Below are 25,095 nucleotides of genomic sequence, written 5' to 3' on the forward strand. Positions count from 1 at the left end.
TCCATTAAATCCCTGTACAATATATCTGAGGGTGATATTAGTGAGGGAGTGCCACCACAGGGGAACAATTTATGTTTGACAGGTTGATCATCAACTTTGGGTTAGATTGTTCTGCTAAAAGTCTTAGTAGGCAAATAGACATGAGAAAATTGTTGACATCATTAAGAGGAACTTTGTGGCAGAAGCGTTAAAGGGATAGTTCAGCCAAAAATTAAAATTCTCCCATAATTTACACACTCTCATGTTGTTACAAACCAGTATACATTTCTTTGTTCTGATGAACACAAGAGAAGATATTTTGAAGAATATTTGCAAGCAAACAGATCATAAGCCCCATTCACTTCCATAGTATTCTTTTTTCCTACTATGGAAGTCAAAGGGGCCTCTGATCGGTTTGCAAGCAGTTTTTGTTCTTTAACTCTTTCATCCTACCTTCATACGTTCTCTTTGTTTTTACCACCCTTCAAATATAGGTAGTTTTTTTCAAAAACTGCAAATTTTGAGCAAAAATTTTTTGATAAAGGACTTTTGATGGAGATCAGACGCAGAGTTGTTTCTCTTTTACGTGAGGCGTTACTTCCGGGTTGTAAAAGTTGGTGGATAACACATACCGGCTTCTCTCTGATGTTGGTGAAGTATTTTTCTGTCAATTTCTTTTAAACACGCAACATTTAGTGTTTATTTTTCTTTTTGTTACCGATCTGGCACGCTCATTTTCCAGTCGAGTTTTTCAGCGCTAGCGACGTTCAGGACGTTGATGGGATTGCACAAGCATGCCGCACAAGCCCTGAAAAGTGAATCCAAAACGTCTCGATCGCCCCACATAGGGCCCTATAAAATCTGTTTTATTTTTTCCCAAATTCCGTTTTATTTTTTCCCAAATTCCGTTTTCTCCGTTTTAATTTTTGCAAATTCCGTTTTATCCGTTTTAATTTTTGGCAATTTTTTTTACCCTTTACTTTTATTTTAGTCATAAAAAGAGTGTGCCTTTTAATGTTAATGATTAAAATGTAAATGATTTGGGGGAAAAACTGGATAACAGGATTACTTAATGACTATAAAAGATGCATTTACACACGCACATACACACGCATGCGCGCGCGCACGCACAACTCAATTCAATGCATTGTTTTTTAGTGTTGTTGCAGGAGGCTACAACAAGGTGTCAACGCAGTGGTGCCTTCAGAAGTGCCTTAAACACATCAATCCAGCGAAACGTGATCCATATTTTATACACAATCGCTTGAAATGCATATAACTTGACAAACATACACAGGATAGTGATCTGAATTAGGACAGCGTGATCACGCAGCTCTTTGCACGTGCGAGCGAAAGAGAGACAGAGAGCGGCGCCATGATGCAGATGATTATATTTTAAATGCGAGGGATAGTTAGTTTGCCTCAGCTCGCTTGAAATGCATAAAACTGAACAAATACATGAGGATTTGTGTTCGCACTTCAGACAGATGCGTGAGCGCGTGACCGTGAGAGGTACAGTGAGACAGACATGGATGAGAGAGTGCATGTATCTTTGCGCTCACCGTGAACAGAGTGTTGACTAAACTTCCAAAATAACAGTTCTCCGGTCACATAAAAGTCATGTGAGACCTGCTCGGAACTAAGTGCTTAGCGTCGAATTTATTAATTTTTTCGCTGACTAAAGCAGAGTGGTGGAGAGCCGCTTCGCCATGTTTTCAGTGTTTTGGTGGTGGGCTTAAACGACGGGAGGGGGCGTGTCGCCCAGATTTACTTCCCCCGGTCTGCATTTCCCACAGACATACGTTCGTCTCCCACACAAAAACATAATTTTATTCAAAATATGTCAAATTCCGCAAAATTCCGCGTTAATACTAGATTCCGTGTTAATTAGCCAATTCCGCGATTCCGTCCGTGATTCCGTGATCGCGGAAATTATAGGGCCCTACCCACAGTGACTGGTCCTAGTATAGGTCATAAACCCCGCCTTCCCCATGTTATTTAATGGGACTTGAGACCAATAAAACAATTTATTTACACTTCAATTATCTTTTTTCGGAAGCTGGTTTCTGTCATTTACTGTAGCTGATGTAAATTCAAGTGTTTGTTTTTAAAATAAGTTTGTTTTTAGTTCGTTATTTAATACTATAAAACGGTGGTGTGACGTCATGATTGACAGCTGTGATATGCCCATTCTGCGAGAGCGATTTTGCGGCTTTACTTCCTGCTCACTACTGCGCAGGACTGGTCCTGAAATCGCTACTGCGCAGACCCAAGACCCAAGATGTCAGCGCCGTTTTGGGACACTGGCAACTTCACTTTTCACCAATGGAAGAGTGCAAACTGGCGTCGTCCATATTTTTTTACAGTCTATGGCAGGGGTTTTCAAAACTTTTTGTGTGTGTGGACCACTATTTGTAATCAAGAATTTTCACGGACTACCTCATAATACTCATAATAAAATATTTCTACACAAAGTCCTGAATTTATCTATTTATCTAAATAATAGGCTTACTAGCACTAAAACTATAACTGGTCATCACATCATTACAACAGATTCTTAAAACATATGCTTAAAAAATATATATTATTTTATATTTTATTTTGCCTTTACACGGACCACCTGCAGTACCCTCACGGACCACTAGTGGCCGGTCTATGGTATTGCATAAATTGAGTCATTCTGGACCTACCAAAATCCTACACTGTTTAATATAGTTATAAACTGCTTTGCAGGCCATATAAAAGTGCCTGGCGGGCCACATTTGGCCACCTTTGCTCTAGACTTTTAACTCTTTCCCCGCCAGCATTTAAAAAAAAAGTTGCCAGCCAGAGGCCGCATTTTTTATGATTATAACAAAAGTTTAATGACTTCCAGAAAATGTTCTTCTTTAAATATATAAACATACAGTATATTAAATGAAAGAACAGATACTGTTCACCTCTCAAATTTGGATAGGTTTCTTTAAAAGTACCAAATTTTAATTGTGTTTTTTTGTGAAAGACTTCTGATAGAAATCCAATTCAGAGCGATGATCAAAACATACATTAAGTTTGAACTGTTTGACATGAGAGGTTGCTTCCGGATTGTATAAATTGGGTAATAGTGGTGGATAACAACCGAAATACAGATTGCCGGAAAAACTCATCATTGGCAGGGAAGCGTTTTCTCTTAATTAATGAGTTGATGTTTATGGCGTGGAAAGAGTAAAAAGCAGATTTGGGTGTGAGACACTGCAGAGTTCTCTTCTGTTACTCAAGTGGTGACATTTATCTAATGTAGTCTTTTGCAGGAGGCATATGCGTAAATCTCCATTTGTTTTATTTCTAATCTCACTGCTGTCAAGGACAAATAATAGATATATCAGAAAGATCAGCTTTTCGATCCCTCTCACAGTATTTGTCTCTTAAAATGCAGAGAACTGCACCGTGTGTGTGTTTGAGGCTTTGTCCGGTCTGTGCTGTTGAGTAGAAAGGCTCACGACAGTATAATTAAAGGGAATAAATGAAGTTGTAGATATCCGTAGAATACAAATGACTCTACAGTGTATTCAGACAGCTTGGTTGTTCTCAGAAGCTGGTGAATTCTGCACCGGCGCACAGGAACGCTGACACACAACTACTTGCAATAAAACACGGCATAAGACATGTCAATCAAACACTTGCTGATAATGACGTGATTAATGACTTCTTAGTATGTGTGAGTTTAAAGTGGAATTGTTTGAGATAATGCAGAGTATTCTAACATAAAACAAGCATTTAGATTAGTTGGTTTATTTTTAATAACCATGCTCTGATCATTTATAAAAGATGAGTGTTAATGTGTATTATGTAATATTTTACCTTTGTCATAGCTGTGCAGTATTGCGTCAGTGCACGTGCAGTATCAATATAAACTCAAGATGCTTTTTTGCATCTGACCACTAGGAGGAAGCTGTCTCTGTGTGGGTTTCGTGTGTTTCCTTTTGGCACCAACCTTGGTATACATCTTCATATGACATCAACATCTTCACATCTATAGATGCCTGTGCTTATACTTTGTATATAAGACTGTGTACTGTACTCTATTAATACATTTGATAAAGTAAATAGTGCCATCCAGCTTTATAAATGGTAGTTAGTCACTTAATCATGTGAATGTGTCTTTGTTTGTTTGTGAATGTCTGTGCTGGTATGGTTGGATGTTATTGCACTCTTATATAAGGGTTGTGTTTGTGAATTTTAGAGCGGGCCTGCCTTATACATTATGCATTATTTATGAAAAGATTTTAAATGCAGAATTCGAAAGAGACTTCAAACATAAAATGCTCATTAAATAAATACCATATCATTTTAAATTAATATATTGCTTGTGAACAAGTTTAAAAAGTATTACTTAAAGGGATAGTTCACCCAAAAATGAAAATAATATCATTAATGACTCACCCTTATGTCGTTTCAAACTCGTAAGACCTCCGTTTATTCAGAACACAGTTTAAGATGTTTTATATTTAGTTCGAGAGCTTGTTGACCCTTCATTGAAAATGTATGTACGTTACACTGTCCATGTCCAGAAAGGCAACAAAAACATCATCAAAGTAGTCCATGTGACATCAGTGGGTCAGTTAGAATGTGTTGAAGTATCAAAAAATACATTTTTGTCCGAAAAGAACAAAAAATACGAATTTATTCAGCATTGTATTCTCTTGTGAAGCGCACACGCGAGACTAAAAAATAAAAATAAAAAACAGCTGGGGCACCAGATAACACGTCAGCCGCATCACTGCAGTCACGTGACTTTAGTCTCGCGCATGCACTTCACAACAGACGCGGAAGAGAAGACAAAGCTGAATAAAGTCGTAATTTTTGTTATTTTTGGACCAAAATGTATTTTGATGACATTATTTTCATTTTTGGGTGAACTATCCCTTTAAAGGAATAGTCTACTCATTTGCAATATTAAAATATGTTATTACCTTAACTAAGAACTGTTGAATCATCCCTCTGTCATCTGTGTGTGTGCACGTAAGCACTGGAGCGCGCTGCTACGCTACGATAGCATTTAGCTTAGCCCCATTCATTCAATGGTACCATTTAGAGATAAAGTTAGAAGAGACCAAACACATCAACGTTTTTCCTATTTAAGACGAGTAGTTATACGAGCAAGTTTGGTGGTACAAAATAAAACATAGCGCTTTTCTAAGCGGATTTAAAAGAGTAACTATATTGTATGGCATAATAGCACTTTTGGCAGCACTCCGACTCGGCGCAGTAACACCCTCCCTCTCCCATTATGAGAGTGAGAAGGGGAACGGACTTTTCAGGCGAGTCGAAGTACTCCCAAAAGTGCTATTACGCCATAAAATATAGTTACTCTTTTAAATCCGCTTAGAAAAGCGCTGTGTTTTATTTTGTACCACCAAACTTGCTCGTATAACTACTCGTCTTAAATAGGAAAAACGTTGATGTGTTTGGTCACTTCTAACTTTATCTCTAAATGGTACCATTGAATGAATGGGGCTAAGCTAAATGCTATCGTAGCGTAGCAGCGCGCTCCAGTGCTTACGTGCACACACACAGATGACAGAGGGATGATTCAACAGTTCTTAGTTAAGGTAATAACATATTTTAATATTGAAAATGAGTAGACTATTCCTTTAAGTAACACTTTTTAAACTTGTTCTCATGCAAAATTTTAATTTAAAATGACATGGTATTTATTTTTATTTAGACCATAGGACATGAAACTATTGATGCTCAAGTATTGACACATCCGTATACAAGTTTATACAACAGTTCAACAAATACGAAGGTAATATTGAATCAGTATTTCTGACAAATTAGCAACTACTGTATATTTTGTCTCCATCAACTAAAATACCTCCACATTTTGTGAAAATATAACCTTAATATCTTTAATATTGACTGAGTACACTGTCAAAAATAAAGGTACAAATCTGTCACTGGGGCAGTACCCTTTAAAAAAGGTCCTGATATGTACCATTTAGGTACAAATATGTATCTTTGAACTGCCAATATGTACCTTTGAAGTATTAATATGCACTCTTTGAGCACAAAGGTGTACCTTTTTGAAAGGGTACTGTCCCAGTGACAACATTTGTACCTTTATTTCTGAAAGTGTAAGGTCATGTCAAAGACTGAAATCAATGAGTGAAATCAAACGTTGTTGCTCCTAATCTCATTATTAGAGTATGAGACTTGATTGATAGCCTGGATTTCACAGACACGATCACAAATGTTTAAGTTCTATTATAAAATATATCAGCACTCCTGTTGTCTAATTCCTGATGAGATTTTTATCTACATTTTGTGAATAAATGCATTTACTGCAGCTGTCCATGATGCTGGAGATCTAAAGAGCTGCTAAAAGTGTATCTCTTTTTGTTCCCAGCTGAGAGAGGAAGGCCACATGGAGCTGACAGTGGAAGAAGCAGCCGCCCAAAGCACCAATGCCGAGGTGAGAGGCACACACGCAGCCTTTGTACGTTCTCTTCGGTTTTCTGACAGATGGCACTGTGTGCACAACATGCATGAGTAATGCAGACAGAAATACTGCTGTTTTATTGGTAATTAATATGTATTTTGATGGGCGGTTGATACAATGAATGTGCTGCTGATTAAACAATGAAAATGTTGGAAATGAATGTTTTATGACTCCATTCTCATAATTGATATGACGGGTTGTAGTGCTGGTGTTTATTCATGTCGCCAACAACTATTTCTATAGCTCAGCTGGAAGAGTGCAGCTTGCAGTGCCATTAAGGTCATAGGCTCAATTCCAACTGTACCATGATATCTATATGGCCTTCAAGGTAAACATATTTAGGTACAAATGTGTACTTTTTAAAAAGATACTGCCCCAGTGACAGCTAAGGGCAATTTTTTTTGGACAGTATATGATCATGGCTTTTCTACACCCATGCTGTTTATACTGCAGTGTTGAAGTTATCAGTGCAGTACAGCTGACAGTTGTTTGATAGAGTCCTCTTCTATTAGAAGGAAATTTCTTAATTACCTCGCACTTATTAGCATGGGAACATCAAGCTCCACCAGGACTGTAATATAAGAGAAACTCCAAATTTAGATAAGCTTTCACTGTATGAAAAAATGTGTCTTTTTTGAGATTCCAGGTCCTAAAGAACTAATTTCTTCAGAAAATGCATGCAGATGTTTTTGGTATATGTGACCCTTTCTGTGGCATCCAGATTAAATGGATAGTTCGGCCAAAAATGAAAATTACCCCATGATTTACTTAACCTCAAGCTATCTGAGTTACATATGTCCATCGCTATACAAACCAGCGCTATCTCACGAGAATCCGTACATATTTTACGAATTGGCTAATATGTATTAATGCATACGACCATATTTGTATGTTTTTGTACGATTTACCTTGACCCCTGTGATGTTGAGGTTAGGTGCGGGGTTAGGGGTTTGGTTTCGTTGTTGTTGTTTTTTTTCATAAGAATCGTAGGTATTTGCACGATTAACTTTGTATGAATTCATACGAATTAGCCAACTCATAAAATATGTACGAATTCTCGTGAGATCAAGTCTAAAGAATTTGCGAAAATTGCGGAACTTGCAAAAACTGCGGAAACTTGCAAAAGCTGCAATGATGTTCACGTCACATAATCACGTCACTTCATAACTTTCCCATGGCAACAGAGGACACGGCTGCGCTTGTGTGATTTAAATGCAACATTTTTCAACTTTCTGCTAATATATATGTGACTTTTTGCTACGAAAATGCGGGGATTATAAAATCATGCAAGCCTATTTTGTGCGCGGAAATCTGTAATTAATGGGGCAAAAGTGCGTCGTATTTGGAAAAAATGCGGCCCCGCATAAATATGCGGACTTTGGCTGATTATGCAATAAATCGTGCGATCGCACAATCGCGTTTTTCTGGAGGGACTGGCTAATACTCTCTCCTGAATGCAGAGGAGTCTAATGCTGGATTCACACACGTAGTTGGACGCTTGAACATTTTGAGTTTACTTGCTTCATTTGCGCGTGAAATTCTAGTCATTCGAGACATTCATGCAGAAATTCGCATCATGGGAGGGGCTTCTGCGACTCCGCTCGCTTCCTGTAATCACGTCACTACTAGAGCAAGCTCCTGATTGGTTAACGCGCCGCAATTTTCCGCCAAAGTTCTGATTTTTCAACTCGTGTCACTAAACGCCTCATTTGCACCGCGAGACCTCCAGACTTGTGTAAACGGGTCTTTACATTGACTTAACATTGAAATCACTCTACCGCGGCTGGTGTGAACGCAGCATTAGATTCTAGCGTTACTGGAAGCTAGTTATTTTTACATTTTGTAAAGTTTTAAATACGGATATTTTTCTCACAAAATTAATCAAAATGACGAACTATCGCTTTAAAGTCTTATAATCTAATTATGACATTAGGAGCATCAAAGATTTTTTGAATCATTGATTTCACATTGATCACAATCTTTGACATGACCATACTCAGTCAGTGGTAAAGATATAAAGGTTGTATTTTCACAGAATGTTATTTATTTTATGTACAATGATTTTATGTAGAAAATGGTTAATCACAAAAAAGACTTTAATTGCGTTTTCACAGACAATGTCACACATTTGGAAAAAAATTTGAAAGTATCTGTAACTAAATAATGCTCCACTCATACAGTACACATAATACGATATCAATCCCAAAATATATTAGGATCTGGAAACTCTGCTGCATTGCAACAATCTGCTGCTTTAAAATGAGACTGATGCCTTTAGGCTTGGCAGCTTTTGTCTGCATTTCGTCTGGTAGTACTAATAGTGGGTGGCTAGAATCGAAGATTGAGCTCCGTGTGTGCGCGTGCGTGTGTGTGTGTGTGTGTGTGTTTCTACGTTTTCCCGAATACAGCTTGGAGGCGTGTTGATCTCCAGTAATTGCCACCACTGTCTAACTCAGCCAGCTCAGATGCTCTCAGCATTTATACAGCAGCAAGAAACAAACATACCTACAAGAGCATTGCAAAGGAAAACCTTTTTATGTTTTCAGTGTAGGGTGGCAAAATATATGATCGTTCTGACCTTAAGTCAGTTTGAGATCACTTGTGCTTTGTAAGAATAAAAGACCTTAGTTGGAGAATCTGTGTAATACGTAACCCACATATTCTCAAGACGAAGCCAAGGACTCCGAGTTTGATACGTTTGTGGGTTTTCTGTCTTTGAAAAGAGGACAGAGACAATAATAGGCAGACAGAAAGACAAAAACTAAATATAGTGGAAATCATAGAAAAAGACCAAATTGATGAAATGTCTGGAAATAAATTCAGACCGTGAGACAGGCTGCAGAGAAAGCTTTACTCGTGCTGAATGAATTTGCGACACCTCCCTTCATCTTCTGTTTCTCAAGTGGGCAACTTAAGGGTCTTTTGAGGCAAGCTTATCAACTTACCTTAGGCGTGCTTATACACACGCACGCGGACACACACACACACCCCCACCCACACACACACACACACACACACACACACACACACACACACACACACACACACACACACACACACACACACACACACACACACAGGTCAGTTCACATGAGAGCGCAGCTCTGCCCACAGGTGCACCAACTGTAATTGGTTACAGCTTGTGTGCCTCAGGTGCCACAAACACACAAATACACACACTAATATAGCACGAGGTATCAGAGATAGCCTAAATAAACTGTTAATCTTGCTTATCCTAAAAGTGTTGATTTTGTGCATTGTGCAAGTCCAAATACAAAATGTGAAGCATGCATTGCAGATGCTTTTGAACTTTTTGAAGAACTAAAGTGAATGATAAGAAAAAAGTAGAAGAAATAGTACTTTATGTTAAAAAAGCACTACTAAGGTCTCTATCACAGTATTTTTTAGATACCAAATAGATTAAATGGAAATTTACTGTTGTTTTTTTTTTAGAGTTTGAGCGATGTCAAAAATGTTTTACTCTGTTTATTCATATTTTCCAAGGTTGAAAGTATAAGATTTTAAAGGAAAACACCAACGTAAATTTTACTATGCTCTTACCTCAACTTGGACGAGTTAATACATACCTATCTTTTTTTAATGTATGTACTTTATCTTTGCACATCATCACTACTGTTAACTTCCCCCTCTCGCTCAAACTTCTCTCAATATTACTGCGCCCGAGGTCTGTCAGGATCCTGCCATAAGAGTCTTGTTTTATATTTATGTTTTAGTATGATGGCAGGGTTCTGACAGCCTTATGTTCTATGTGGAGGCTCATGACCTTGTATATTGGGTCATGTGCCTCTGGGGTCTCGTCTTTTGTCTCCGCCCCCCTGTTCTCCCAGCTCATCATTTAATCATTAGTTCATTACCCTCACCTGTTTTCCCCTTGTTGTCCTGTTTAGTTTTTCATATTTAATGCCCTCGTGTTCTCAGTCCTGTGGTCGTTCGTTTTGTGTCACTCATGTGTCATCTTGTATAGTGTTTGTACCGTTGTCAAGTTTAGTCTAAGTCACCTGTTAGTATTTCGTGTTTCATGTATGTTTTGCTCCCATGTGGGCTTTTGTTTTGTCAGTGTTAATTAAAGTGTTTTCATGTTCACCCCCAACATCGTCTGCATTTGGGTTCATCTCTCCAGCAATCCTCACAAGGTCGAAGTTCTGCAAACTTAACTTCCGCCATACAATATGGTTTTCTTTTTTTTATCCACTTAAAAAATCGCTACGTTTTATTTTGTGCCACCATACTTTCTCGTGTAACTACTCATGCAACAGTCTTTAAATAGGGAAAACATGGAAGTGTTTGGTGCCTTCTAAATTCATCCCTGTTTGGATCCTAAGGAATGAATGGGGCTAGGCTAAATGCTAACACATTCACGACGTGCTGTATAAAGATGAAGTGCATGCATTGAAAAATTGAGGTATGTATTAACTCGTCTAAGTTGAGGTAAGAGCTTAGTAAAATATTGAAAAACGGTGGCGTTTTCCTTTAAAATCTCATACTTTCATTTCTTGGAAAATCTGAAGTAAAACATTTGTGACCCGTCACGGAAACCAGGGACACAAGTCGGCAGCACAAGTTCCGAGAAAATGAGAAACAAAGTTTTTTTTTCAAAATTTGTGATTTTCGTTTTATTGGAGAATCTGTTAGTTGAGATCACGAAGAAGCCTCTCCATGTTTGAGATAACAGTTTTTGTATATTTAAAAGCGTACATTTTGCGGTTAAAATAGGCTTGTTTTTCCAGAGATTCTAGCGTGCAGCGGGGGGCGTCATTGTCTGTGTATATTTACATACTGTATAAGCTTGTGTTTTCGCCTCCGCCCCCAAAGGGAACAGCGTGACTACTAAATAAGGATAGTTCGCCCAAAAATGAAAATAATGTAATTAATGACTCACCCTTATGTCGTTCTAAACTCGGAAGACCTCCGTTCATCTTCGGAACACAGTTTAAGATGTTTTAACGTTAGATTTAGTCCGAGAGCTTTCTGTCCCCTTCATTGAAAATCTATGTATGGTTTCCATGTCCAGAAAGGTAATAAAAAGATCATCAAAGTAGTCCAAAGTAGTGACATCAGTGGGTCAGTTTGAACGTGTTGCAGCATCGAAAATACAGTTTGTTCCAAAAATAGCAGAATTACGACTTTATTCAGCATTGTCTTCTCTTCCGGCTCGAGCGCGAAGTCACGTGACTGTAGTGACGCGGCTGCCCTGTTCCTCAGATATGTTTGCTAAGTTGTTGTTTTTTCAAGCGTATAGCGTGCGTCTCCCCAGACTGTAAAGCTCGGGCGCAGCCCGGCGCACAAAACGAAAGAAAAATAAAAGAAGCTGGGGCGGAACAAATAACAGTCCCGCGTCACTGACTTTATGCGGCGCCGCAGTCGGATGACGTCAAAGTACCGCGAGAGCTCCTCAAGAAATCTTTCCGAGTAGTTTAATTTCGAGTCGCTCTCGCGGTACTTTGTCGTCATTTCTTTGTCAGTTCCTGCAGCGCAGCACGAGTCCAAACACACAGAATTTACATAAAGATTGTTGAATTCATTATATAATTGGCTACATGTTTTGTCTATCAATATTTTCCATGAAGTCATTGGCTGATGGAGGAACGAGCGAGCGATTGGTAACATCTTTAAAGGACGTCACGTTTTCGACGGCGCTGTTTGGATGATCTGTTATACTACCTATAAAATAAAAACTTAACTTTGAAGGCGGGTTCACGTGTTTAACGGAGTGTAATCATATACCCTTACATGTTACGATGTAAATAGTCCTCAGATTGTATATTATGTTGTATTACTAGACATTCATGCGAAATCTGATGTCAACAATATAGACTATACATCTTTATTTCACGGATTATACGCATTTGTGGACAAAATGGTCATTGGATAATCTGAAACAGACTGGATTCGAGTTGTGATCAACACAAAGGTAAAAAGTCAATGTTTATTTTTGCATGTTGTCATTTGGACTTCTGTCATAAAATACTACATGATGCTAGAACATCAGTATCTCAAAACGGCTTTACAGAGGGTATGGCTTAGCTTAATGAGATGTAAATGAGCCCTATTGTCTCCCCCAGCTGGAAAGAAGAGGCTCTTTCGTCTCGATTTTCTCGGTTTGAGTATTTCTGAGTTCCTATATTCAAATGGCCACAACTTCTCCATATGTTATCAGATTTTCATGTGTTACACATCGTTGGAAAGCTTAGAAACGGCACTTTCAGAATCTGCGAATAACTCAAAATGGCCCAGATCCGACTTGTGTCCCTACTTTCCGTGACTGGTCACATTTTTGACATCACTCAAACTCTAAAAAAAACAACAGTTGTCCATTTAATCTATTGGGTATCTAAAAAAAGTTGAGGTAACAACATAGTAAAATGGTGGTGTTTTCATTTAACATTTACTGATACTGTTTATTACCATTATACCATATAATTTTTTATACCTCAATACAAAATAAATAATGGTAACAAATAATTGTATAAATACTTTATTTGGCATAACCTGATGTAGTCATGATTCAATCAACTAATATAAAAAAGTATTTTTGAAACTATTTTAAATAGTTGTTACTGATTAAAAAACATTTCTCTTGCATATTTCAAGTAAAATATACACACGTAAGTGAAATATATGCATGTTTCATGAAAGATACTAGATATATTACAAGATTGAGCACTGCTGTTACTGTAAATGGTACGAAATGCAATGCCTAATATAGCCACTTTGGCGATGAAAGTCACGCCTTCCAGTTAAAAGAACCAATCATCAATCAATAAAGACTGACGATGACGATGGTAAGCGCACAGTTGATGGTACCTATTAAATTCCATACAGTAAATGGTTACAATCAGCTGTGTGCTTACCATCATTTATCAAAATATCTTCTTTTGTGTTTATCAGAAAAAAGAAATTCATTCAGGTTTGTAACAACATGAGGATGAGAAAATGATGACCGAGTTTTTATTTTTGGGTGAACTATCCCTTTAAGGTAACAGCTGTACAGAATTTAGCACATGTTTTTTTTAGACCTGTTAGTTAAACAAGAACAAAAATCTGGATTCTGTTAACCGAATCAAGCTTTTTTGTGAATGTAAGAAGCTTTTCTCGTAAAACCCGGCTTGTTAGCATAGCAGCCAGAGAGCTAGTCCTCCACAAGGAGTTCATTTAAGGAGAAAACAAAGCAGATCTTGGCATCAAAACAGTGGCTCATCGGCCAAGTACACGTTTGCTCGTAAGACGTTCGGTCTGAATGTCCTGTCGACCCCATTTCTTAATGATTCCCATGCGTCTGTGGGAAAGTGTTTGAGAGAGAAAGTTAAAGCACTCTCTCTCTCATAATGTGATCACTCAAATCCGCTTTGAGATCCGTCTGCTGGAGAGCTTAGAGAGACTGTGTACTGTATACAGGGGCCATAGCGTGGTTGGTTGCAGAATGAAAGCCGTGATCAGGGTCCTGTTTCGTGAGGAGTTTCAGGAGCAGGTTTTGTACAGACCGCAGGTAAGACTGAGAGGAAGAGAAAAGATGAAAGAAATTCCAGGTCTGGATGATAATGCAGTTTCTGATGGAGTAAGAGAGAGAGGCATTGCTCGGCCGGTCAGTGTATGTTTGTTCCCACTTTAGATCTGTCGCATTAATAAACGTTAGCTATTCCAAGTCCTTAAAGATGCTTGCATGCAGTAAAACCTTTGTCCTGTGATTATGTATGGGTAGTGTATGAACGACAAAGCTTTAATATTTAAACCATGTGTGGATAAAGCATGCTAGTTTTAGTTGCTTGTTGAAAAACTGGTAAAAAAACAGGGTTTAATATTTCTGTTATGGTCATTTATAAGCTGTCACCATCTAAATCGGTGAAGACGTCAATCCCCTAATAACTTTAAATTATGTGTGCAGTGTAAAATTATGTTTAAATCATGTAAATAGTGCTGATCAAATATTTACTTGATGTAGATTTTTGGGTTGACTATACTGAAGTTTTATGTATTAATTCCATTTGCTCCTCTCTCACTATGCACTCGCACGTACACGTACATAATTTATATGGTTTTATGGTTTGACAGCTTGCCAGTTTTGTTTTGTTTGTGTTTGCTGTTGTCACATTTTAGTAACTTTTTGTCTTGTCAAAAGGAGTTGTTCATCCTGCTCATCTTTATATGGTCATTTAGTTGTTTCCCTTGTTGTATTTCAAGTTTATTGTGTTGAGGTCTATGTGCACTGTCAGAAAAAAGGTCAAAAATTGGTCACTGGTACCCTTTCAAAAAGTAAATTTTTGCACCTAAAAAGTTTATATTAGTATTGTACCACACTGGTACCAAATGTATTCATATTTTTACATAAATTTTGAATATTATTTATATAATAAATAATATTCACCATAAAAAATATTCACAGCGCTGAAGGAAATAGAGCATTACAGCGTGATCCGTGCGAGTTCAAAAAACTTTGGCGGATATTCGTGCCGCATTAACCACCAATCAGGAGCTTGCTGTAGTAGTGACGTGGTTACAGGGAGCGAGCAGAGGCAGAATGATGCGAATTTCCACCTGAATGTCTCGAATGACTAGAATTTCATGCGCAAATGAAGTGAGTAAACTCAAAATTTCCAAGCGTTCAACTACGCGTGAATAACGCGTTTTTGCTGCCTCTAACCGTGGGTTTACAGCAGATGCAAGTTCAACGATTTGCGCGAGTACATTACATACAAAGACGCAATCAGACGCGTCCTCGCGTGGGGCAATGTGAATGACACGTTATGGGCAGTGCGTTTACCAAAAACACGCGCTATTCGCCTCATACGCGTCTTCGCCCAAGGAATTGGTTAAACACGCGCTATTCGCCTCATACGCGTCTTCGCCCAAGTTGAAAATATTCAACTCGAGCGAAAAATTTGCATGACACAAAGTTAAATCCCGCAAGTAATCTAGAGCGAGTAACGCAATGCAGGGAGTGAGCAGAGGAAGAAGAAGCCCCTCCCATGACGTGAATTTCCACCTGAATGTCTCCAATGACTAGAATTTCACGCGTCAATGAAGCAAGTAAACTCAAAATGTTCAAGCGCGTTTAAGTCGTCCCTTCCGTGTCTGGTGTGAATGCACACTAACCGTGGGTTTAAACCAGACGCGAGTTCAACAATTTGCGCGAGTACATTACATACAAAGTCTATGCAAAGACGTGATCAGACGCGTACTCGTGTGGGGCAATGTGAATAACGCGATATGGGCGTTGCGTTTACCGTGAAAACACGCGTTATTCGCCTAGTCGTCTTCGCCCAAGTTGAAAATATTCAACTCGAGCGAAAAATTTGCATGGCACGAAGTTAAAACCTATGAGTAATCTAGAGCAAGTAACAGAAAAGAGCGGAGGCAGAAGAAGCCCCTCCCTTGACGCGAATTTCCACCTGAATGTCTCGAATGACTCGAATTTAACGCACGAATGAAGCAAGTAAACTCAAAATGTTCAAGCGTCCAACTGCGCATGAATAGCGCGTTTTTGACGCCTCTTCTGTGTCTGGTGTGAATGGGGTTTACACCAAACGAGAGTTCAACGATTTGCTTGAGTACATTACATACAAAGTCATTGCAAAGACGCAATCAGATGCGTCCGCACTATTCGCCTCAAATGCGTCTTTGTCCATGTTGAAAATATTGACACGAAGTTAAATCCCGCGAGTAATCTAGAGCGAGTAACGCGATGCCCCATGTTTGGTGTGTACGTAGCATAAGACCTGAGCTTTGGTTTGGCTTGCATTTTAGATTTCTTCCACCTATTTGGGGTTAGGAAGAACCAATAAATATAATAACCAAAAATTTGTCTTTAAACATGAAACAGTTTGTTTGTGTACAACAGGTTCCAATTACAAAGAATTAAGTATTATGGTGCAAACAACAAAAAATATGATGTCCACGTATGTAGACACACCAGGTCTTAGGAGGTTAAATATTCAAATTTAACTAAGTAAAAGTCCTATAACTTTAGTTGGATTGTCGCTGGGACAAAATGCATCCTACTGGTTAGGTTGAGACTGCATGTTACAGTTACAGTACATTTTTTCCTTTTGACTCTTTTATTTATCTGACAACAGCACACAAAGATTACATGCTTGTTATTTGATTTGTGCTGTAAGCAGCTCTCTTCTGTTATCTGTTTAGTCATTTCAGTGACCAGGGAAAGATGATATGATATGATATGAAGAACAGATGTTGTGTGAAATATCAGTCCTGATCTCTATGAAGTGTTTCAGCTCTTTTCTCTCTGCTGAAATAAGAGAATTAAAGCTTTACTTCTTCCTCCCTTTCCCAGTCTACCTGAAGGGTGTCAATAATAATATAGTTTAATATGACTTCTTATCAACACATCTGAATCTACTTTTATTCCTTCACAGACCTCTAGTTGGCAAAGAGCTGTGGCACAGTGAATATGCACTATTGCCTCTCTACACGTAGTGAATTATCACCTTCTTTATTTAGCTACAGTGATTTCCCTTTACAAGAATTTTAATGAAGAAATCTGATATAGTTGTGATGTTACCAGCAGACATAAGAGGGGAGAGAAAGATAGTATGTATTTGTCTTGTGTATGTGTCTGGGTGTATTGGAGATATTTTATTCAGTAGTAGAAATTAATAAATCATTACTCTCCATTTTATCTTTCCTTGGAATATCACACATGTATCATAACCAGGCTTTACTATTGGGAAATTAATGTATCAACAGTTACCGTATTTTTCGGACTATAAGCCACGTTTTTTTTTTCATAACTTGGCTGGTGCTGCGTCTTATAGTCAGGTGTGCCTTGTAAGTCAGTATGAATAAATTTTGACATTTATGAGGCAAGAGACAACATTACCGTCTACAGCCACAAGAGTCCGCTATATATGCTGCTACTGTATTTATGTAATTCAATAGACGGTTTCAGCAGTAACAACATAAACAAGCGGCGTTCGTGGTCTACACGTAACTTCCAGTAAACTCCGCTAAGAATAAATAACAACAAAGTACTTTAAACGTAGTTTATTTATATAACAAGCAAAATAAACAACATGTATATTGCCTAGGAAACCAAAACATTTTCTACGAGGTATTTGTTCAAGAATTCAGTCGGACCATTAAAAAAACTGAAACCGGAAGTAAAGTTCGAACCAGACGCGTGTCGCATAACCGCAGGTGCGTCCGATGAAACCGTCTATTGATTCTGTGATGCGGAATGACAAGTCTGCGAACCTCTCACTAGTTAGCTTGTTCGGTTAATTTCCAGGTAATTTCTGTATGCTATGGTTTATCGTTTAAATAACTGATAATATTACTTTAACGTACAGAAATCTATTCAGCCTGCTGTTCTGCCTGCTATTGTTCAGTTGAATAACTTGCCTTTCCGGATTAAATGTCTTTTCTTCGGCTTGGATTTTGTGAAATAATTTTCTAAATAAACTCGACGTATAGTCCACTGCAACTTATAGTCCACTGCGACTTATATATGTTATTTCGTTTTAATAAGCATTTTTGAATGATGCGGCTTCTACTCAGGTGTGGCTTATAGTCCAGAAAATACGGTATATACATTTAAATGTGTAATTTGGGCTATTAACGAATTGCAACCAACCTCAATTTCGAAAAGCAATGCGAAGCTACAACATAAAAAAACTGTAATTTTACAGAATTTTACCGTTTTATTTGACAGATTTTACGTTTTTGAAATGTAGTTAAAATTGTAAAATGACATAAATATACTGCAAATGTACATATCCACTGTAAAATCAATTGAAAAACACGTCAATGTGCATAGCTGCCACAGAGCAAACATGTCATCATCTAACCGTGGGTTCACACCAGCCGCGTTTGAGGCGTCAAATTTGTGTGTACCGCGTCTAGTTTGTCACTTGAACATTTTGAGTTTACTCGCTTCATTCACGCGCATGAAATTCTAGTCATCGAGAAATTCGCGTCATGGGAGGAGCTTCTGCGACTCCGCTCGCTTCCTGTAATCACGTCACTACTATAGCAAGCTCCTGATTGGTTAACACGCCGCGTTTTTCCACCAAAGTTCAAATTTTTCAAGTCGCGCGTTTGCCGCGGCAACGCTCAATTCGCTCCATTCGTGTGAACTAGACGCACGAATAAGGAAAAATCGCAACTACCGCGCCATGCTAAACACCTAATTCGCACCGCGAGACCTCCAGACGCGCGTCAACGCGTCTTTACATTGACTTAACATTGAAATCACTCGTGCTTGACGCTTCTACTGCGGCTGGTCTGAACACACCATTAGACAACATAGGGACGAAACGCGATCTGTAGAACAGTTTGTCAGTTTGTGGATGGGCTTGAAATATAAAAAAAGGAAAGTGTATGTGTAAAATATTAAGCATGATTGATGTCATGGTCACCATGCTTACTCATATTTCTTTTTTAAACCCTTCATACTGCCCACAAATCACAAGATTCATTCCCACACTCAAATCCCCCACACATGCTTTGGAATCAGCTTAGACAACCAAAAATGCAAACACCTAAATGAAATAACAGCAAACACCAAAAACAAGAGCTATAATCACGTTTCAGTGTCGATGCGGTTGGCTTGAGTGGGAAACCTTCGCCATTGAGTGGTGAAAGTAGCACGTGTCTGTTCTCTCGCTCATATGCGTGAGTGCGCGCGTGTGCCGTTAGACCCAGAGGAGGAGGGATGCTCTGTGATCTCACTCAGCATCAGCAGCAGAGGCAGCAGTGTGAGCCCCAGCCATGCGGCTGAGCAGCGGATAGCGCGAAGAGGCGCCGCGCCGTAGGACTACCGCAAGACCATGCCCGCACGCATGCGAGGACTCGTGTCTCTGTCAGCCGTGCCTCAAGTCTTTCTCTCTCTGAATCTCTTCTCTTTGATCCTTCTATCTGTTAATGTGGTGCTGATGATGGGAAACTAGTTTAAGCTAATTGGCTCAGGATGGATTGCCTGTGTATTGTTACAACTAAGGTAAGAAGCGCAGCGCAGAAGAGAGGATGAGAAAGGAGTGTGAGGAAGGGAAGAAGCATTTTCTGGTTTTTTTTTCTTTTCTCGATCGTATATGTGTGAGTTATATGTGGAGCTATGGAGTTACTGAGGATTTTATTATGTTGTATGTTAAGGTCTTCTTTTCTTATTCGGACTGCAAGTTTCCTGAATTTCCGATGTCACTGTATAACTTATTCCCAGGCTTAAAGCATTGTGTCATAAACTTGTTGGAAACTTAAAGGGTGTTCACGAACCCCACAGCAAACCTTTTAGCTCCCAGGCACGACGCTGGTGAAATACATTATTGATGGTCAGTCCATCAACAAACTAAGGTTTTTATTGGATTTTCCCGCCTTCTATGATGCAGGTATCTGGGCGAGGAGCCCTGTGAGTGGCATTAAAGGCTTGAGTACTGCCAGTCTTCCAGTTCTTCTCGAGCTAATGGGGTTTATATCACAGGAGCCGAGCTGATCTGTTTACAAGCTTCTAAATATACAGAATGGATAATTTGATCTTTGGGTTCCTGCTCAGTTTAATGGTTTCTGTGTGTTTACAAATCATTCTAGTCTGAATGAATGAGCGAGGGGAGAGAGGATAGCATGTACTTGCTGTTTAGATAGCTATCTCTCTCTTTCTGTGGCTGTCTGTGTCTCTCTCTCATTCTCAATCAGTATTGCATCTGTAATTCAGCACATATTAATGCTTCTGTTTGCCTGCTTTGTTAACTGTATATTGGAGGTGTTCTTGTGACTGTAATGCGGGCAGCATGGGGCTGTGCAGTGAATTGCAAATGTGGATCTTCTTCAGATGAATGGGCAGCTCTTCAATGCTGCAGCTTTTAAATAGTCATTACATTTCATGCGTTTCCATCTTTATAAAAACCCTCTAGCCTTGTTTATTAACATTGTGGTTCTTAAATTGTTGTCCACATTCATTCTGTTGCAGTATCATGGTGCAGTGGTGGTAATCCCATAGTGATTTGATATAATACACTACAGTGTATCTGAATGATTAACATATGCTTGGTATGCATATGGCACTTTGAGGTTCTTCATAGTACTATGTATGTTTTTTGTGTGGCCAAAAAATGTTGGCATGGTAACCGCGGTACTAGTACTTTTTTGTGTAAAGGTCATTCTGTTGTTACACAGGCTTATTGGTGATGCTGAAGAGTTTCTGTAATTGATTTTTGTTTAACTTAGTGTTATATTAATCATATGTTTCATGCTGTCTTCAGTCAGGAAATATGATGCTCATATTCCAGTAAAATATGTTGGTTCCAGTAGTTGTGGCCCACTGGAAAATGAAAGGATTACTCCACTTTCTAAAAAAAAAAATCCAGATAATTGACTCACCCCCCATCATCCAAAATGTTTGTCTTCCTTTGTTCAGTTGAGGAGAAATTACGTTTTTTGAGGAAGACATTCCAGGATTGTTCTTCATTTAGTAGACTTTATTGGACCCCAACAGTTTACAGTTTAAATGCTGTTTAAAATTTCAATGCAGCTTCAAAGGGCTCTAAACGATCCCAACCGAGGCATAATGTTGGGTTTACACCAGACGCGTTTGAGTTGTCAAATTCATGTCTACCGCGCGTAGTTGGACGCTTGAACAATTTGAGTGTACTCGCTTCATTCTCGCGTGAAAGCGATGCGTGAAATACTAGTCATCAAGGCATTCACACGGAAATTTGTGTAATGGGAGGGGCTTATGTGACTCTGTCGCTTCCTGTAATCATGTCACTACTAGAGCAAATTCCTGATTTGGCATTTTTCAGCCAAAGCTCACATTTTTCAACTTGCGCGTTTCCCCCAGCAACACTCAATTTGCGCCATTCGTGCGAATTAGCCGGAATCGCGTCTACCACTCTACGAAATGCCTCATTCGCGCCACCAGACCTCCAGACGCGCGTCAACGTCAAGCGTGACCTCTGACATCATGATGCATTACATGAGGTTGCGCTGGCGCGTCACAAGGATAGTGCAAGACGAGAAGTGTTGGTTTAAATGTACTTTTTTTTTCTTGCTGATCATTTTGCTAGATAAGACCCTTACAGTGGGTTTACACCAAACGCAAAGCATGCAATCGCATCGCGTTGCTCGCTCTAGATTACTCGCGAGATTTAACTTCGTGTCATGCGAATTTTTCGCTCGAGTTGAATATTTTCAACTTGGGCGAAGACGCGTATGAGGCGAATAGCGCTTGTTTTCACGGCAAACGCGCCGCCCATATCACGTCATTCGCATCGCCCCACGCCAGGACGCGTCTGATGGCGTCTTTGCATTAACTTTGTATGTAATCTACTCGGGCAAATCGTTGAACTCGCATCTGGTGTAAACCCACAGTTATGCCTAGCTTGGGATCGTTTAGAGCCCTTTAAAGCTGTATTGATAAACTGCATTTAAACTGTAAAGTGTTGGGGTCCAATAAAGTCTATTAAATTGAGAAAAATCATGGAATGTTTTTCTTAAAAAAATATATATTTCTTTTTGACTAAACAAAGAAAGACATCAACATTTTAGAAGACATAGGGGTAAGTAAATTATTGGGATTTTTTTTGACTAATCCTTTAAGTGTGTGCTTAGCTCATTGTAAATTATTTTTATGCCAAGTTGTGTATATGTGGTTGTGTCAAAATTGTATTTAGTCTTGTTAATTAAGCCTGACTTTGTGGCTGTGTGTCGCCTGTCTTTTTCAACGAGGTCGTTAGGAGGCGTTCCTAATTCTAATTGTCCTAAATCTCCTAATAACAACTGTAAACAACTGAGTAACTGTCTTCTCAGTAAATGGCGAAAGACGGATGACGTGAACTCCACTGCTTCACTCTCATTGGTTGTCGCTAATGATAGCCATTCATCATTTGCATGAAGTTGAACTGTTCTCAACTTTGGTGCATCGCTAGACACGCCCACTTCCTGTCACCAGTGGTCACTGTTGAAATCGCCATGCTTTGCAGTTAGTTGCTGGTGATGTGCACGCAGCTTTACAGTTAATTTTTATTTCAGTTTAAAGTGACTTCTAAATACTAGCGGTTAACTAGTTTTGTATGTAAATGTTAATTTATTTTTACAATCCAATAAAAATGTATTTACTCTTCTAAACTTCCAAAGCGAATATGCAATTTTTACTGTTGATTAAATCTACACAAAACTACACAGAAGCTATTCACAGCCCAGGCAAACAAGCTTTGCGGTAAAGGAGCACCATCCTGTTTTGTAGCAATTTACTATTGATGCTGTTGACTGAGCTCTGGCTGATCGGTGGCACCCTGGAAAGCTTTGTGGAGAGCTCATAGGGTGATCTCTTTAATCTGAAGAAAGAGGTGGATAGGGTTTATCTTACACAAAAAGAAAAAGGCATGCGAGTGAAAATGTCTTTAATTTCTTTTCATGAATAGAGTAAGTTTAACAAAGATCATAATGTTTGACACAGTTCAGGGTTGCAACATGAATATTTAAGGGATTTTTTTCTCAAAATTCTTACTGTAAAATATAATTAGTATCCAACATGTGCTTGTAGTCAAGCTGAAATATTGTGATTTGTTGCATATTTTTTTGGAAAATCAAGCTTTTCCCGAATTAAACGTCGCTTATTGTTATTACTAAAATGCATACATTTTTTTGTATATTAATATATTTTTAAATCAGCATGAAATATGTTTTTATTGCATTACAGTAATGATTTATGTTATATTTCATGAGATGGCTATTGACAATCAAATGGGTTTCAATTTGCATTAAAAGTCATTCCAAGCTTTAAAAGGCAATTGAAGAATGCAAAATGGACTATTTCTTGTCTCTTTTCATCCACTTTTGATGATTTAAAGCACCATAAAACAGGAAACTATGTAAAAAGGGTGAAACGTAGTTGGGGAAATGTTTGTGAAATGTCATATTTGAACTTCATGGCCCATGTGGAAACCACAGCCTAATGTGTACACTGAAAAATGATTCATTCAATTTACAATTTTTTTTAAGGTAAGTGGTTGAAATCAATTTATTTAAGCTACAAAAAAGCTTTAAAACAAAGAAATAGAAAAAAAAATTATATATTTATTTATTTATTTATTTATTTATTTATTTATTTATTTAAATGTAGCTTAAATAAATTGATTGCAACCACCTACCTTAAAAAAATTGAGTAAATTGAATGAATCATTTTTTTCAGTGTACATCAAGAAATTATCCTTGTTAACAATTGATTTATATAATAAAAGTTGAACAACACCTTCAAAAAGCAAATTCAGAAAGTCATAAATTTGTCAGCACATCACCAGAAGACATAACCATAAAAACAATATCATCCTCTGTAGAGAGTTTCCTCCCTCACAAGAGGTAATTATATTATACAAGTTTACTGTTACTGTGCTTGGCTTTTTCACAGGAAATCTTTCCTCCAGCAATTCTGTTCTCAGTTTTTTTTTTTTTTTTTTGCACTTTGGCTGTAAATATTTTGTGTGAGTTCTTTCTATTTTAAGTTACGATGAAGTGTACGAGCGCATCCAACGCCCTCCACCCCCTCCCACAGCTGCATGCAATGATCTCTCTCTCGCTCTCTCTCTCTCTCTCCCCTCTCTCTCTCTCTCTCTCTCTCTCTCCCTTCTCTCTCTCTCTCTCTCTCTCTCTCTCTCTCTCTCTCTCTCTCTCTCTCTCTGCGACTGCCTCCACTTTCTTCTGGTTAGCTAATATTACGTAATAGTTTGCGGGATGCATTCAGTAGGTTACGGCTGAGAGAATATCATCCCCCGCACGTTGAAAGCTGATGCTGCACTGTATGCATGTGTTCAGCCCCCTAGCACAACTGTTTTTAGTGGCGTGGTCAAAGGTGATATAATGCTAATATTTGCCTCCACCCCAGCAGGGCATCGTTCGGTCCTCATCCTCCTCTCTCTCCTCCTTTGGACCACGTGGGTTCCAGGGTTCACCCGCGTGGTTAACACTCATAAATTTCTCTGCCCTGCATGGCCATCAAGCTCTTTGTCTCATATAGGCATCTTATAGAGTTAAATATGTCTGCAGTTTTTCTGTTCATTCATTCATTCAAGCGGATGTGTCAGATGGATCTTGCATACATGCTTTGAGGAGTTAGAGGGTTTTATTACCTATTCTTATAATGCGTAGTATATGTTGTTTATCTTTGTCATTTAAACACTTGTAGTACTTTCCCTATTTAGGAAAGAGGGTTATTGTTGTACGTAAAAGGTTATACAGGATTTAGTGTGGATCAGTCAAATGCGTATTTAGTGGATTTAGTAAAATGTGATTTTAAGATTGACTAATTTTAACAGCAAATGTAGTCCAATGAGACCAAAATATACCATATACAATGCCATAGACAAACACCGTAGACATCCAAAGTCCAAACAAATGAAAAGGTTGGTTTTAAAACGCGATAAACGGCATTTAAAAATATGTATTTACCCCCAAAATCAGTATTGTATCTGGTCAGTATTAAAAAGTACATTCTTAATTTTACGGAAAGTCTGATATCCGCTGTGTTATTCTGTCATCTTTTCTCCATTTTTTCCAAACCGCGAACAAATGCCAGTCCTCCTCCTCTGCAGAATTCACTCAACAAATCACAGCGCACCACTACACGCACTGTAAATAATAATGGCGGCGCTTTGAATATAAAAGGAATCACA

The 25,095-nt window shown here is 38.5% G+C and overlaps 1 protein-coding gene across 28 annotated transcripts in view; it reads left to right on the forward strand.

The window, feature by feature from the left end:
- Window positions 1-25,095, forward strand: part of dlg2 (discs, large homolog 2 (Drosophila)) — a 277,202-nt gene that overhangs the window by 29,976 nt on the left and 222,131 nt on the right. For 25 of the 28 annotated variants that reach the window (XM_073874328.1, XM_073874330.1, XM_073874341.1 and 22 more), the window contains one exon: window positions 6,366-6,433. In XM_073874328.1, coding sequence (XP_073730429.1) covers window positions 6,366-6,433 — 68 coding nt within the window. Of the gene's footprint in view, window positions 1-6,365; window positions 6,434-13,717; window positions 13,968-19,069; window positions 19,434-25,095 lie in introns of those variants that run through there. The other 3 variants (XM_055208329.2, XM_055208339.2, XM_055208332.2) reach the window with 3 other exon arrangements.

Source organism: Misgurnus anguillicaudatus, chromosome 12 (genome assembly GCF_027580225.2).
Source record: "Misgurnus anguillicaudatus chromosome 12, ASM2758022v2, whole genome shotgun sequence".
NCBI classification, from domain to species: domain Eukaryota; kingdom Metazoa; phylum Chordata; class Actinopteri; order Cypriniformes; family Cobitidae; genus Misgurnus; species Misgurnus anguillicaudatus.